This window comes from Arachis duranensis, chromosome 6 (assembly GCF_000817695.3).
Source record: "Arachis duranensis cultivar V14167 chromosome 6, aradu.V14167.gnm2.J7QH, whole genome shotgun sequence".
Classification (NCBI taxonomy): Eukaryota; Viridiplantae; Streptophyta; class Magnoliopsida; order Fabales; family Fabaceae; genus Arachis; species Arachis duranensis.
The window spans coordinates 8,196,751-8,212,717 of NC_029777.3; the positions used below are offsets into that span (position 1 = coordinate 8,196,751).

At 32.1% G+C, this 15,967-nt stretch overlaps 2 protein-coding genes, 1 non-coding gene and 1 pseudogene across 4 annotated transcripts; 1 reads left to right on the forward strand and 3 right to left on the reverse strand.

Moving 5' to 3' along the window:
- Positions 1-4,138: 4,138 nt before the first annotated feature.
- On the reverse strand, positions 4,139-5,916 carry LOC107492497 (heavy metal-associated isoprenylated plant protein 36). Its single transcript, XM_016113529.3, has 3 exons — positions 5,764-5,916; positions 5,579-5,654; positions 4,139-5,463 (listed from the first exon to the last, which is right to left on the reverse strand). The coding sequence occupies exons 1-3, from the start codon at positions 5,833-5,835 to the stop codon at positions 4,634-4,636; spliced, it is 978 nt and encodes a 325-aa protein (XP_015969015.1). The 5' UTR covers positions 5,836-5,916; the 3' UTR covers positions 4,139-4,633.
- A 2,650-nt stretch (positions 5,917-8,566) lies between these two features.
- On the reverse strand, positions 8,567-11,844 carry LOC107492498 (dephospho-CoA kinase). 2 transcript variants are annotated; one of them, XM_016113530.3, is made up of 4 exons: positions 11,377-11,844; positions 9,733-10,110; positions 9,435-9,580; positions 8,567-9,151 (listed from the first exon to the last, which is right to left on the reverse strand). In XM_016113530.3, the coding sequence occupies exons 2-4, from the start codon at positions 9,838-9,840 to the stop codon at positions 8,713-8,715; spliced, it is 693 nt and encodes a 230-aa protein (XP_015969016.1). In that variant the 5' UTR covers positions 9,841-10,110; positions 11,377-11,844; the 3' UTR covers positions 8,567-8,712. The 2 variants fall into 2 exon arrangements, with proteins under 2 accessions (XP_015969016.1, XP_020982073.1); XM_021126414.2 differs by having other exon boundaries at positions 9,733-10,216.
- A 1,112-nt stretch (positions 11,845-12,956) lies between these two features.
- Positions 12,957-13,028, reverse strand: TRNAD-GUC (transfer RNA aspartic acid (anticodon GUC)). The gene has a single exon. It is a non-coding gene; the product is annotated as a tRNA-Asp (tRNA).
- A 933-nt stretch (positions 13,029-13,961) lies between these two features.
- Positions 13,962-15,952, forward strand: LOC107492500 (ubiquitin C-terminal hydrolase 12-like; annotated as a pseudogene).
- The last annotated feature ends 15 nt before the right edge of the window (positions 15,953-15,967 follow it).

The following is a 15,967-nucleotide window of genomic DNA, read 5'->3' on the forward strand; positions in this document are numbered from 1 at the left end:
CAACCTGTTAATCAGGTTAATCATTTTTTTACAAGTTTTAGATTTTTTTTTTGTAAATCTCAGATATTTGGCTAAAATTCAAAATAAAAAAATAGTACATAAATATTAAAAACAACATGTCTGTACAAAAAAAAAAGTTCTTGGACTTTAGAATTAAAATAAATAATACATAAAAAATAAGTTGAAAATTCATTTACTAAATCCAAAAAAAAAGATATATTAGAATCTTAAAAAAAATAATATTAAAAATATATTATGTATATAATATTAAAATTTAAATAAATTTTGTTTTGTGTGAAATAAAACTATAATATTAAATATAAACACAATGATAAAAATTTTTGTGTTATATATATATATAATTTTATTTTGTGAGAAACAAAATTAAAACATTAAATATGAATAGAATAATAAAAGATTTTGTATTATATTAATTTAATTAAAAAACCATATATATAACATAAAAAAAACAAACATATAATAATTTTATTTTGTGCGAAACAAAAATTCATATAATTTTTTATTAATAATTTTTTTATTGAAATATGTCATTTTACTATATTTATAATATATTATTTAGGATAATTATATTATTTCAGTTAATATATATTATTTAAAAAATATTTAAAATTTATTATTTTGTATTAAGAATATTATTAAAAATATATTGTTCGTTTTTCTTAAAATAATACTTTTTTTTCTTTGGTTCAAATACTATGACAATAAAATAAATATTCTTTTTTTTACCAACTTTTAGGTGAATATAGAGATTATGTCATTTGAATTATAACTCGTTGAGTAATTTTTTCGGCTTTGAAGGTCCATTTATGGTAGAGGTGGAATGGAGTGAGTTCAAGAGCGTCAAAATCTATGGCTAGACAGAACAATAATAAAAACACCTGCTAGTAAACAAAACAGTAAAAATGTTTGAAGACATCACATCAACAATAACAAAGTAACGGAGGAATTCGATTAAATTTTTCTGAATTTTTTTGGTGTAAAGATAGCCCTCTGTTAAACGAGCGAATTCGTTTTTTTTGTTAGTGTCAGTTTGTTTGTTCACCCCATAACAAAAAAAATAATAACAATAATAAATAAATTTAATTTACCTAATCACTTTTGATAATAGGTTAACTTTTAAAGAGTGCTGCACTCCCTATTTTACTTGGAGTGCATTAGCTTTAGCCTTCATTTAATCACACATAATTAGATAAGGTAATTTATCTTCATGTCTTTGATATTCCATTATTGTACTGTTTTACTTTTAATGTAATTTTATTTATTTACTGAAGAGTACTGTCGCTGCAGTTGGTGAAAGGTGATTTAGGTGGACTATCGTTATCTCTTTAGGCCTTTAGGGGCATTATTGCATTTAAGAAATTACTTTTACATTTTTTTTTCTTTTTCTTTTTTATTCTAGAGATTATTATTTTTTCCTATGTGTTGTTAAAGGGTTCATTTCTATCAATAAAACACTTTGTTGTTGTCGTATCCGCGTGTCGAATACATTTTGGATACGATGCCGTCTTAATAAAAAATAAAAAAAATTTTGAACACGTATGAACACATCTAAATATCATCACGTGTCGATGTGTTCGTCTTATTCTTAACATATATTTTTAAAATAAAAAATATTTTAAATACTTGATATAAATAAAACAAGACAATAAAAATAATTAAAAATTTAAATTTATATTTTAATTTCAATAAAATTTTAAAATATCATTATAATTTATCAAAAAAAAAATACTCTATATTTTATATATATCGTATCCTTGTATAATGTAAGATTTTAAAATTCGCGTGTCAGCGTGTCCCGTGTCCATATCAGTATCCGTACATTATAGGCTCATTTAAAAGAAAAATCTTTAGAATCAATTAACCTTATAAAAAAATTAACAAAAATAACCAAGTCATTTTTAAATTATTAGTATCTAATATTCACTCTTCATAACGGGAAAACCGTTAAAAAACCAAACTAAATAGTAGTAATTAAGAAGTCATAATGATCTCAGCATTGCATATAGGAGCATCTAGATGATAATTCTTTGGTATCATTATTATGTATAGTAACAAATAAATTTAGAGTTTTTAAAATAAAAAGCAAAGATATGATGAAGACCTTTCATTTTTCTTTACACGAGAAAACATCCAATCTAATCATCAATAATGTTTTTTTTTTTCATTTTAATTCTTGAAACTTTGAAATGCTGCAAAGTAAATCCTCCATGATTGAAGATAAAGCTGAATGGAGATTTTGGAGAGGATGAAAATGGGGCATTCCATAGATTCGAAATAAATCATTATTGTCTGGCAAGAGGGACCAAGAAATCATACACAGTCCATATCGTAAGTCTACATATAAAAAGAATAATTTTTGATATAATGTATTATGATATATTCAATCCAAACAAATTTAACCCACTCATTATTGATTCTGTATTATAATTATTATTGTATCCAATTAAATCTTTCTTTATTTGATCCAATTATGTCCAATTAAGTCTTTCATTAACCCATCACTCCATGGGGCTTTCTAGAACTTTTTGGGAAGATAAGAAGGAAATTTGTGGGGATCCAAATTGCCAAAGAAAATTAGAAAACTTTATAACTTATAAGGATAATTAACTGTTTTTGGACATTCATTTTAAATGCTTATTGCTTAATGCTGAAGATATCGTGACATGCTGACTAAATATCACTATACACAAAATTAGAAACAGAAATGATATTACATCTAGTAATGATATTGCATGCACACAACCTTTTAAAAAGAGATTGAGATTAAGAAATTGAAATTAAAATTGAAATCGAAATCGAAAGTTAGAGATTGAGAGATTGAAATTAAATTAAATTTTTGTATTGTATTTTGTGTAAAATATATTAAATTGAATTATGTTTTAGTATTATATTTAAATTAAAATAAATATAAAAATTGAGAAGTGGATTTAGAATTTAAAAAGTTAAATGAAGATATTTTTAATAAAAAAAATATTATTAAAATTTCAGTCATTTTAGTTACATGTGTCCATCTTTTTTGAAGTACTAAAGAGACTGAAATTTTGGGGATGGAAATTAAAATTTAAGTTTTAATCTCTATCTACCTAATACAATATTAAATCTCAGTCCACCAGTCTCAATCTCAATCTTAATCCCCTTGACCAAATGCTCCTCATCTTCTGAAATCTACTAATAAAAAATACTAAATAATTAAATATTTATAAACTTTTTTATTTTTTACAATATCTTTTAATCCGATACATCAAGAATTAATTTGTCACTAATCAAAATTCTATTTAAGAGTTTATCATTGATCAATTAATAATTACATATACAAAATAGGATTCAACTCCCCACAGTTTTTGCAACCCTTAAATTGAAATAACATTTTTTAAGCATCATGTATGAAAATACTTACTTTGAATATCCAGTTGGGTTTGTAAAGTGAGGATAAGCGCAATCATAAAAGTTCCACTTCTCTTAACTTGTTGTTTTCATCTCGCTTAATGAAATGGCCTACCTTAACGTAATTTTTATTTTATTTAATATGCAAATTGATGATAATTTTCATTTATTTAATTTGCAAATTGATGGTACCGATTCTGAATTTGTGGTCTCTCACTCTCTCCCACGAAATTAAAGTCTGAACACGTACACATAAAATACAAAAAACATGGGTTTTTGCCTAATAAGCTAGTAGCAAAAAGAAAAGGAAAATTAAAAAGAAAAGCTAGTAATTAATTGAAGCATGATATTGGTCCCTATGAAATAAAAGGTAGTAGGCATAGCTAGCAACAACTACAACAAAACAAGCTTTCTATGACATAAAAGAGCAAATTATTTAATCAAAAGAGATACATAGCATGATCACTTTCCAAAAGACGATCATGCATTTTCCATAGCAAGTAATTTATATACACACTGTTCACTCTTCAATAACTTGCAAGGGTAAAGACTAAAGATCCCAAGTTACTTTACATAGCAAGCAAGTAAACTCACATGCATGAGAAAATAAGCAAAAATCAGTTATAGTAGTTGCCAGCTTGTAACTACTAACTAGCAATCAAGATGGGAAGAGAGGAAAAGAAAAAGACAAGTTAGTACACCCAAAAAAAAAATATATACTTTACACATAAGATAGAGAAGGGAAAGGAAGATTTCATGTCCTACATATTACAGAGAATGGCAAATTAAAGCTATTGCATTGGCCTTCCCTTCATCAAACCCAAAAGCTATGCTTTTAGCATGACTTTCCTCTTCTTTTAGACCTCAAAGTCACAGTTTCAAGCCGTAAAATTAGCTACTAAGTTAAACAAAACAACAATTTGATTTTGTCAAAGCCTCCTCTTATTTTGACAAAGTGTTATTTATATTCATTTATACTCAATTTTATGTTGTACATTAAGTCGACTTACAGTTTTTTTCATGTCATGTAATGGTGTCGACTCAATTACTAGAAAACTTTGTTTTTACCCATCTAGTTAATTTCTACTCTGGTAGAGAATATTACAAAATTTAACCCCCCAACTTCTTCCATTCCTCAGGGTATTTAGCACTAAAAAATTATTACACTAACTAGTAACTAGAACAACATGTTCAGATCCATCCCCCACTAATTAAGTAATATATCTTGTCACATGATGGAGCATCCACCTTGATATTGATCCTGATGATCATCATCAACATAGTGGCTGATAGGATCAGAGGGTGGTGGTGGTGGGAGGTGAGGGTATGTAGTAGCATATGCATGATGCATGGGCATGATAGGAGATCCAACATAGTATGAAGCACTTGATAGAGGATAAGCTGTGTTATAGCTTAATCCATATGCTGGTGCTGGTGGTAGAGAAGGTGGTGAATAGTACATTTGTGGTGGTGGAGGATATGGATATGGATATGCATTTTGAATTACTGGTTGTTGATGAGGCAAAGAAGATGCAACTGGTTTTGCAGAAACAGCTTCTGCTGCTGCTGGTGATGTTGCATCACCACCATCATCAACTTTACTATTTGCTTCTCCTCCTCCGGGAGGAGCAGCAGAACCATCACCATTATTGTTGTTGTTCTTCTTCTTCTTTTTCTTTTTCTTCTTTTTATTACCACCTTCACCACCAGCAGTAGCTGTAGCACCCTCTTCCTCATCACATTCATCATCTTTGTCTGAACCTTCATCACCATCAGCACTACCCTCTTTGGAACCAACATCCCCGCCAGCCGGTTCATTATTCTTCTTCTCATCATTGTTAACATCATCACCTTCACCACCACCACCACCACCACCCCCCTTGGATTTCCCAGACTTCTTTTTGTTATGGTTCTTCTCAGCAGGTGGTGGCTGTTTTTCTGGCAAAAGTTCTGCATATTTACCTGTTTTTAGAAGCCTCTTGATCAGAGTATCAGCCTCCACGTTACCGGTTACTGTAACCTTGTGCTCCCTAGAATCAACCTCAGTTGTATAAACCCCTAATTAATAATATATATATGAATAGTTAGTTGTTGTTGTTGTTGTTGTTGTTATAATGAATATCATCATCATCCAAGACTTGCATGAACAAAGAGAATAAAAAATAATGGATACCATCAATTCCCTGGAGAACTTTCTTAACCTTCTTTTTGCAGCCATCACAGTGGATGAAGACTCTCAGAACCCATCTCTGAACAAATAGAGCCAAAATGATTGAATATTACTGCATGTATTACACATGCAAATTGAAAACGTGAACATGAACTTGAGATATATATATAGATATATAGTGTATATACCTGGTACTTGAGAATTTCTCCAGCTGCAGGATGATGAGTTTTTTCTTCAGATGGTGGCTTAGCTGCTTCCATTTGAGAGTTCTGGTTGGAGTGGAAACCAAGCTAAGGAACCAAGAAGAGCAAGGAAGATATTGAGTAAGAGTGGAGTTAAATAAGAGAAAAATAATAGATGGCACCATATAAGAAAATAAGAAATCATATCACTCATTAGGTGTGGATGCCACGTCACACATTCCATTAAGCATTCAGCAGCATCCTCATGACACATAAGCAAACTCACGTGACCATGAGCTTATATTTTAGTTGGGGTCGCATGTGCCAAGCCATGTGCATGGTTAAAGTAATATACATACTACCATCAGAGAGGTTGAATATAATCTTCTATATAATTACATAAAGAATAATAAAGATCTTTCTGATAGGATTAAGGTAATTAATCATGATCACTTTAAAATATGTGATTCTGTTTTCATGTTTTTAAGTTTTCTTAGAATGTCAAAAACAGGTATATGTGATTGTGGAGTAGCATAGAGAGTTCCTTTGCATAAAATGAAAACTTTTGTGAAATCTTATTATCTGTCATATCAGATGGTTTTAAGGCCTTCATCACCACTCATTTTTTTCTGACTATGATTGCAGAGCTTCCACTGAATACAACCCCCCATATGATATCATATGATTATTAGGGTCCATCAACCATAAATTCATGATGCTACCCTAATAACTCAGGTTACAAGTATTTGCTAATCAGGTGGGCTTTAATTTTATGAACCAAATCTGTGGCATAATATAATAACAATATATAAATGCTGAAGGAGTTATCATTAGATACTTTTGCATAGGCTTTTGATCAGCATATATACTAATAATAATCTTATGAAAAGGATGAATGAATATAATGATGGTGGATATGCAAATATCTTGATACAACATGTGTTATAATGATCAAAGCCATTGAAGATTGGAGGGAATCCATGACAAAATGGTACAGCTTTCTTTATAGCATGCTCATATTCTTGTTGGTAGTTTACAGTTTTACAGTGGTACTTGAGTGATGAGTAGTGAGGGGTTAATAACCGATAGATGCATATTTTAAATATGAGGTATTTATGAAGGGGCAGCCTTTCGATGAATCATGAATGATGTCCCCAACTAATGTTTATAGATTTTTTAAATAAATTCTGATGAACCAATAAGTTGTAGTACTTTCAGTGCAGATTTTCAGGGGCCATTTATCACACAACCAATCCATGCTATCATGATCCTATCTCTTTTACAACATTTCAACAAATAAAATGCCCGATTTTCACAAACAATAAGTGAGCCAATCTTCAACCAGTAGAATGGTCCCAATTTCCCAGAGAGTCAGCCTTGACTATCTGTACATTTCCATCCTAAACATTAATAGTTTAGAATGCATGAACTCTAAAGAAGGATTTTGTTAATTCATATCCTGAAAATTATGATTTTCCAATATAAAAAGGGTGTTCTAAATGCAATTATGAACTAAATCCGTAAATAAAATATAAGTTGATATTACGTTGTACATCTTAAATTTATAAGTGATGCAACATTTGTACAATGAGAACTAATCTTCATATCAGTCAGACAAAGAAGGCAAATGATTTTCTCTCAGTGTAAGAAGATGTGAGCTATATTCACCTCTCATATTTTGGCAAGACATGCTTGATTTTTCATTTCCTCTACATTTTTTGTTTAATTAATTATCTTTTCAACATTTTCTGCAAAACAAAACAATATGCAAGTGGAAAGACTTTGACAACTCTGCAACTCTGCAAAACAGTTGGCTCTGACTAGGTCATCAAGTATATTGAGTAAACAATTTATAAAACATAATCACAAACTACAGCAACTGCAACAAACTAGTAAACTACTCATCATTGTAAGGTTAGCAAAAGAGTGTGTTCTAATATTCAAGTAACCAAGACAGTAGAGGGATTTGCTTTTAATCTTATATCTACTAGACCAAAAGAAGTTAGTTCTCTAATTTCCAAACAAAAAAAGTATAACCAATGGACCACAACAGAAAGGTTTCACTTCAGCACACCATAAACGGATGTTATGAGTAAAATTTTATCCCTATCAAGAAAAAATATTCCAAGTAGAGAAAGTTAACAAACAATTGATATACCATTCACTAACACTTAATATCGTGTCAGGTAATTAGTTATATGTATTGAGCAGTATGTCAATTGTTAGTTACATACAAGAATATCTGGCATCTCTAGAAGATTCCACTCCAAGTTAGTTAGTTTTAAGCTTAAGATTAGAACAGATGCCTTAGATCTATGCTGTGCCAAACAGTACAAGACACAAGGTTTGATGGTGAAGAATGTGGGTCCAATCTACATCAACTCCTTTAAGGGCAAAAAGAATGAACAATATGAAATGATATCTCCCATGCCATATTGGCATATAGGAAAAATTAAGTAACCTATTCATGCCAGAAGCTAGCTAGCTGGTTTATGCACGGTTGCCAAAGAAATAAAAAAGTGAAACTTAAATTTGCAAAAAACTATTACTAGTGTATCTAGCAAAAAGAGCTATGGATCATCACTAATGTGTAGGACTCCACTTAAAACTAATATAATATTAGGGGATATGCAGTCTTTTGGCAAAATAGTTTAGTATAGCCATAAAATTAAACATGAGAACAAAAACATCTATATCAACACACGATGATATCTTAATGGAAACGTAGTTATCTTCCACTTTCTATAAGCTAGTGGTTCAGGCAGGCTTTAGCAAAAGGTAAAATGGCTTCAATTACGAATTTTTCATATTTCACATCCAAGATCTACCTTCTCATTAATATCAATGTTAAAACACTGGTCAACCTCATCATAATTATGAATTAGAACACAAATTCATCTTTTAAAATGCTAAAAATAACAAATTCAAATTTAACCTTCCGAAGAACACAAGTGACTATGAAAGTGCTTTTATACACAAAACAACACCCGAAGTGACTGAAGCAAGTATGATCAAGGCTCCATTCCTTGAAAGCCAAAACTGAGTCCATGTCAAGGGTTTTGACACTTCAATCAGAACCTTCTGAAACTGTTCATTCAAATCATCAAGTGATCCAGTGTTATCTATCACTACATCTGCTTTATTCCTCTTCACATCAAGTGGCATTTGAGCATTGATCCTGTTCCCAGCATCCTCCTCACTTGATTTGTCTCTCCCCATGAGTCTCTTTATCTGTGTTTCAGGATCAACCCACACAACTATAATTGGCTTTGTGAACTTGTCCATCTTAGCCTCAAACAACAATGGGACATCAAGAACAATAACCTTATACCCCTTAAGCCAAAGCTTCACCACTTCCCAAAAGATTCCAGAAGATATATGGGGAGCCAGTAATCTAAAACATGATCACAACGAAAATTCAAAAAAAAAAATCAACAATCTAATTCCAAAAATGATGCATTTTAGGAATGATTGAATTAAAAATACTAGCTATGGGTTAAGAATTATTAAGTCTTCAACTTTAGCCTACTCTAACCGTAGACAGAGAATTGACCAAAAATCTAGGATAAGAGCACGTAGAAATAAATACTAAAAGAAGTAGCTTTGAGCAATCCACAGATGCAAAATTGTTAAGAAATTTCATGTAAATGAAGAGAAAAAGAGTAAGATTTGATAACCGATTCAGAAATTGGCGCTTATCAGGATCGGAGAAAACAATCTGGCCAAGCATGGGTCTATTGACTTCTCCATTTTCAAGGAGGATTTCCTCCCCAAAAGCTGCAACAACTTTTTTCCATCCACCGCTACCTTTCTTCAAAGCATCCTGCGAATTCCAAACATTCACTGAACTTGAGAATTATATTCAGTTTAAAAGCAAAACCCCAACAAATACACACACATCACTAGAAGAAGAAGAAGAAGAAGAAGAAGAAGAAGAAGAAGAAGAAGAAGAAGAAGAAGAAGAAAATAACGTACACGAGCGACGACATCAGCGTCAACAACAGGAACCCCATGGGACTTGAAGAGATTGGAAACGGTGCTCTTCCCAGATGCGATTCCGCCGGTCAACCCAACTATCCTCATTTCCTTTGATGATATTCAATTCAATTCAATTCCTCCCAGGGTGTTTGGAATGTATGAGCGGAATAGAATTGAACTGATTTTATCCGAACCGTACGCGTCCAACCCGCAGATCCGACCCGAATTTCGCGACCTGGTTCTGTGCTTCAAATCTGCATCTGTTTCAGATGACGTTAGATCAGCCTCGCCAATCCGTTGCGACGAATGGCGACCAACTGAGCCGGCGATGATGACTTTGTCCGTCGGAGCTTCACTGTTAGCAGTTAGCACAGTCTGCAAGATGGAGAGGGAAGAACCGTTTTAGAACAGCAACACGTGATGGAGAGGGAAGATTGTTGGCTATTTGTCCATAGTTGATTCCAAAATCAGAACCACTTGTCTGTATAAAATTATAAATGTCTCAGAGAAAAACACAGTTTTGAAATATCAAAAAAATAAAATGCTTAAATTCCTATGCTGAATAAGAAGAATAAGTAAGAAGGAATAACATTCTGATCACTAAACAACTAGACTAGAATGTTCCATTAGCAAGAAAACATAGACAGAAACAGAATAAGATTACCCCAGATAACAAAATCAGTTTTTTCCATCAACTTTGTGTGGAATCAAAAGAGAATCATGCAGAAGTATACAAGTTACACACCAGAAATAGTGAGAAGCAGCATAAGCAGTTTGAAGTAGGAGGAAATGAATAAATTTGCATGGCTTTGACATGACTTTGACAAATAACACATAAAAACATGCATTGAAAAAGTACAAAATTTCAATAAACATTACTAAACAGAGGCAAGAAAGAACAATCATCATTCAGCAACAAACATTACAAACAGCAACAAGTAATCACACTATTACCAAATTCAAAAAGAATGAAAACCAGATAACCCCAATCATAAACACCATTACCAAATTAAATAAAAAATCAACCAAAAATCACCTTGCAAATCAAAAACTCAATCTCTTGAACTCAATAATTACATCAGTTATCCAACTAAATAATTGCATCACAGTTATCATAAACAGATTTCAAAGCCTAGAAGCAGAGTGAAATTAAAAACATGAAGCATATAATAAATCAAAAGATCACCAATTGCAAATTTTTTAATAAGAACAGAAGTTAAGAACAATGAAAAATGAAAAAAGATTCAACAGTTTTCAACCCAATTTTAATAAAGCTCATCACAATGATTAACAACAACAAAAAGGACTGAAGGAACAGTGAATCAGTAACACGCAGTGCAAATTTAAAATTTAAAAGTTATCAATTTAAAATTTATCATCAAATACAATCAGTAACCAAAACCAATCAACCAAGCACTGACTGAGTATTCTGTTCTGATTCTGTGACTGGGAAGCAACAAATTCAGGAACAAATTCAAGTTACAGCAACAAATTTAACAAATCCAAGTAAAGTCCCGATTTACAGCAACATTTAGATTAGCAACAAGGCAAATTTCATTAGCAATTCAGCAACATGCAAAAATACAGGGAGAAGGGAAATCTGAAAAGAGAGAACAGGGAAGCGATGGTGCAGGGACTCACCAACGGTCAACGGCGAGTCGGCGACCACCCCACGGAAGGCGACGAAGCAAGAGACAACCCCACGAGTTGCTTCTGCCGCCGGCGACGAGACAGACGAACCACGAGATGCCAGTGACTGAGACGAGACTCGAGTGAGACTGGGAGGCAGAATCGAGCAGAGACAACCACGGACGACGAGCAGCAACCAACACGCACAGCTCGAGCACTCACTGGCGGAGGGAGGCGCGAGCAGCCGAGCACAGAGGAGAACGGCGAGATGCGAGCACCCGACGTGGAGGATCCGGCGAGAGGCCCGAGAGCACGAAGACGGAAGTTCTTGAGTGCGATGGACGGCGGCAGCAGTCTCTCATCCAACAGACGGCGACAACTATTGGTGGAGGCTAGGGTTTGCTGAAGGAAGGAGTTGGAGAAGGGGGGGGGAATGGGGGATAACGCTTGCAACTTTTTCAGAACATTGGTTAGCACAGTCTGCAAGATAGCGTTTGTTTGCAAAGACATGACAGAACAGGATATTGAGACAAAGACAATAAGATAGAGACATTAAAAATTATGTTTTGTTTATTGTGTTTGGATACAATGGATAGGACATTAATATAATGTCTAATATTATGTTTGAATATACATAAACAAGACTAAAATAGCCATATAATTCCAAATTTTTTAGTATAAATTAATTTAATAAATAATGATAATACGTAGGAGTACAAATAGTGAAAACTTGAAAAAAATATTTAAAACAATCAAAAATTTTAATAAAAAATTATATAATAGTAATAAATTATTTTTTAGCATTTTAAAATATCAATTTTACCTTTATAATATTTATCTTTTAAAAGTCTCCAGACTAATTATTTTTGTTATTATTTTTATTACAAATCAAATAATATAATATAAGGTTAAAATGATGTTGAAGTAAAAATGATAAGAAAAAAAAAATTATCCAGTCCAATAAAAATTTTTATAAAAAGGAGAGAGTACCTGAGAAAAATAAGAAAGAAAAAGAACGTAGTGATAGAAAAAGAGCCTGGAGTAAAAAAATTACTTTTTGAGAACAACGTAAAATAAAAAAAAGTACTTTCTGAGAACAACGCAAAATAGGAAAAATAAGAAGGGGTAACAGTGGAATAATAAAAAATAGCACCATGGACAAAAAAGAAAAAAATTCATAAAAACAGTCCGTGTCCATCTTCCAAATTCCGTGTCCATCATTGTCCTTCATAAAAGAGTAGACACAAAAGTATAAAAAACTGTCCCAAAAACAATATGTTCAGTGTCCATGTCTTTATTTCCAAACGCTTTTTAAAAATGTACTGTCTCCGTGTCCTATCTCCGAAAACAAACGCTACCCAGGAGTTTTCCTTTTTTGTTCAATGCAGAGAAGTTTCTTTTTTTTTTGTCTTATTATATTTTTCTTTTCTTTTTTTGGGCTTGATTTTATTTTGTATCAGACTGACACATGTTAATATATTTTTGGCACTGAGACGAGCTGGAGCCCGAAAGAAAAGGAACCTTAAATTGTTTTGAAGTAATGGGCTCGTTGACCAAAAATAGTAATCGGCTCACGACCAAACAAAAAAAAACGCCGTTGCCGGGGATCGAACCCGGGTCGTCCGCGTGACAGGCGGAAATACTCACCACTATACTACAACGACTTGATGTTTGTCTTTCTGATATTATTAAATTTAATGCACAATCAAGGGACACATGAAGCCTACAAGATTTTCAGCCAACTTTTTTTTATTTTAAATCCTATATTTTGAATTATAAAATCTAAATTCTAGTTATACATACTAAACTTTCCAAAAAAATAAAAGTTAAAAAGGAAATTTACAACAACAACAAAAAAGTTGACTAATTAAAATCTAATTTTCTATGCTTATTCTTCATTAAACTGTTTAATATAATACATATTAACATCTTAATTATTATTTTTACATAAAAACAAATAGCCACCTTGATAAATACTTAATATGCATAAGTGAGTTTTATCTTAACGTAGTATTAATTACACTACATATAGTTAAAAATACTTGTGTGTTGTGACTCACCTTATATATATATTATGGATTTGGATCCTCTAAAGTTTGAATTTCACTTTATAGAGTAAACCGTGATCTCTCACTATTAATTTTATAGATAGAACCAAGAATAAATATAAAAGAGAAATTATTTAAGAATAAAATATTACACTTTACTCTTTAAAATAAAATTTAAACTTTAGAAGATCCAAATTCATATATTATATACACTTGCTTGTGTACGTGCCTCCATGTTTGTGTAAACTTTTTTGGCAGCTGAGTCAAAATAAATTTATTTTTTTGTGCGTCTGTATGTGTAAACCTTTTCGACAGCTTAGTCAAAATAAATTAACTTTTTTGGTTAAAAATAATAATAAAATCAAATTGATTCCATATTTGAAGTATCGAACAAATTAAAGAACCTTTTTTCCAAATGAAACCATGCCTTAAAGCCTCATCTTTGGCATTGCCAAGTACATATTCTCACACAATCCTTTCCTTCTAGTAGAAATGTGAATAAATTGTATTGAGCCGATTAGAATATTTGAGAAGAACCTTAAAAGCCAAATAAAAAACATCCTTGCTATTTAGTCCTTAATTATCCAACGATAAAAAAATGTCCTCGTCACTCATGGACATGCCACCTGATAATCCAGTGTTATCCATCAGACACATGAGAGGTATTGTTTTCTTTTATCTCATTCCCTTCGTATATGATAGCTTGTGCTATTTCTTTTTCTTTTGTCGTTTGTAGTTTCTTTGAAATAGAAGGATGGGAATTAATAAATGCCAACTTTGTTAGATGTACATTAAAATCAATTACTAATATAAAATACACACTAAAATTAAATTACACGTATATTTATACATAAATATATGATGATAACTGATTTTAATGTATAAATAATATTTTTCAAATATATTGGGACATAAATATGAAGCTGTTTAATAGACATCATTTCTACTGTTTTCTACATGACTAGGCATTATTCAAACATGGCTAATCATCATATTCTATATTAATCTGTCATTAAGTATAGTGGTGAATCGGCTCGGAACGTAATAATAATAAACATTTCTCTGTCTATATTGAACTGTTTGGTGACATCTTTTTAGGAAGAAAATCTCCACCAAGTCAATATTCGTTCGAGGTCAAATCCTTCTCATTGCTTGCGAAGGCCTCAATAGAAAAAGTAACCTCAGAAGAATTTGAAGCTGGGGATTGTAAATGGTACACATGCTTTTATTTTGTTCATGCACAAGTTGATGCACCTTAATTAATATTTAGTAAACTTCTGAATTAGCTCACAAACACTAAAATATTCATGCTTTATACAAAGTTGTATGTATTCAATTTAATTTTAATGGATGTGGTTATAGGAGTCTCTCAATATACCCCACCGGGAACAAAAGGAGAGCAGGGGAAGGCCATGTTTCCATTTACTTGGCGCTTACAGATCCAAGTTCGTTACCTCTTGATTGGGAGGCTAACGCCATTGTCAACTTTTCTCTCTATAATTTCCACGAGGACGAGTATGTCACAACACAAGGTACAAAGTTACTTTTATTATTATGAGAAAATATGAAGTATAATAAATTAATAATTGCTTAATGAAATTAACTACATACAGATGCAAGCACTAGGCGTTTCCATGTCCTGAAAACAGAATGGGGTATTGCAAAATTTATTGACCTTCACACATTTTACGATTCTTCAAACGGATACTTGATTGAAGATACCTGTGTTTTTGGAGCTGAGGTTTTCGTTGTCAAGACCACAAAAGTTCAACAACTATTCCTTGGCAAATCTAGACAAGTACGAGTCCCCGCCGTTTCTCGCCGGAGACTATAAATGGTACATGAAAATACTTTCAAGTCCTAACCATTTCATTAAAGCATATAAAAGATTATGAGAAACATTTAGATACTTATTTTTCATATACACTAAACCAACTCACATCTCATTATGATTGAATGTGATGTGGTCTTCACCTAAAGATGGACCATGCCAACATATCCAATCAAATAGTGATGGTATGAGTTAGTTTGGTGTATATGTATCATTATTCTAAGACTATAAATTTTGTTCTATGACTAGCCTGGTTTTTACTCTCAAGGAAGATTCGTGTATACCCGAATGGAACACTTGAGGGTAAGGGCAATAGCATTTCAATGTTTTTAGCATTAGACACATCAACTCTCCCACCCAATGCTAAATTGCTTATGGATTACACTGTGCGTGCAAAAGACCAAATTGGTGGGCACCATGCTGAAGCAAAAGGTGATGCCATGTTTACCTTACAAGCTCATACATGAGCATTTGAGACATTTTTAACTTTCAACATCTTCTGAACTTGAGCTTACGTATTTGTATGACAGCTTGTTGTAAGTTCTCTCACTCGAGTGCAGCGTGGGGCTCCAGACAGCTTGTAGCATTGGCTAAATTTAAAGACCCAAGTAGTGGATTCTTGGTGGGTGATAGCTGCATTCTTGAAGCTGAATTCAGAGTTCTTGGCTTAATCAATCCTCTAACTGGTATTATAATATGATATGAAGTGTGCAGCATATCGTGC

What these genes read in the sequence shown, in the direction of transcription:
- LOC107492498 (XM_016113530.3), bottom strand. Translation starts at nt 9,840, where the DNA reads ATGAGGATAGTTGGGTTGACCGGCGGAATCGCATCTGGGAAGAGCACC. An exon ending in ACGCTGATGTCGTCGCTCGT is followed by an intron (nt 9,581 to 9,732) that starts GTACGTTATTTT and finishes TGGAATTCGCAG; the next exon opens with GATGCTTTGAAGAAAGGTAG. An exon ending in AAGCGCCAATTTCTGAATCG is followed by an intron (nt 9,152 to 9,434) that starts GTTATCAAATCT and finishes ATCATGTTTTAG; the next exon opens with ATTACTGGCTCCCCATATAT.
- LOC107492497 (XM_016113529.3), bottom strand. Translation starts at nt 5,835, where the DNA reads ATGGAAGCAGCTAAGCCACCATCTGAAGAAAAAACTCATCATCCTGCA. An exon ending in GAGAAATTCTCAAGTACCAG is followed by an intron (nt 5,655 to 5,763) that starts GTATATACACTA and finishes CTATTTGTTCAG; the next exon opens with AGATGGGTTCTGAGAGTCTT. An exon ending in AGTTCTCCAGGGAATTGATG is followed by an intron (nt 5,464 to 5,578) that starts GTATCCATTATT and finishes ATTATTAATTAG; the next exon opens with GGGTTTATACAACTGAGGTT.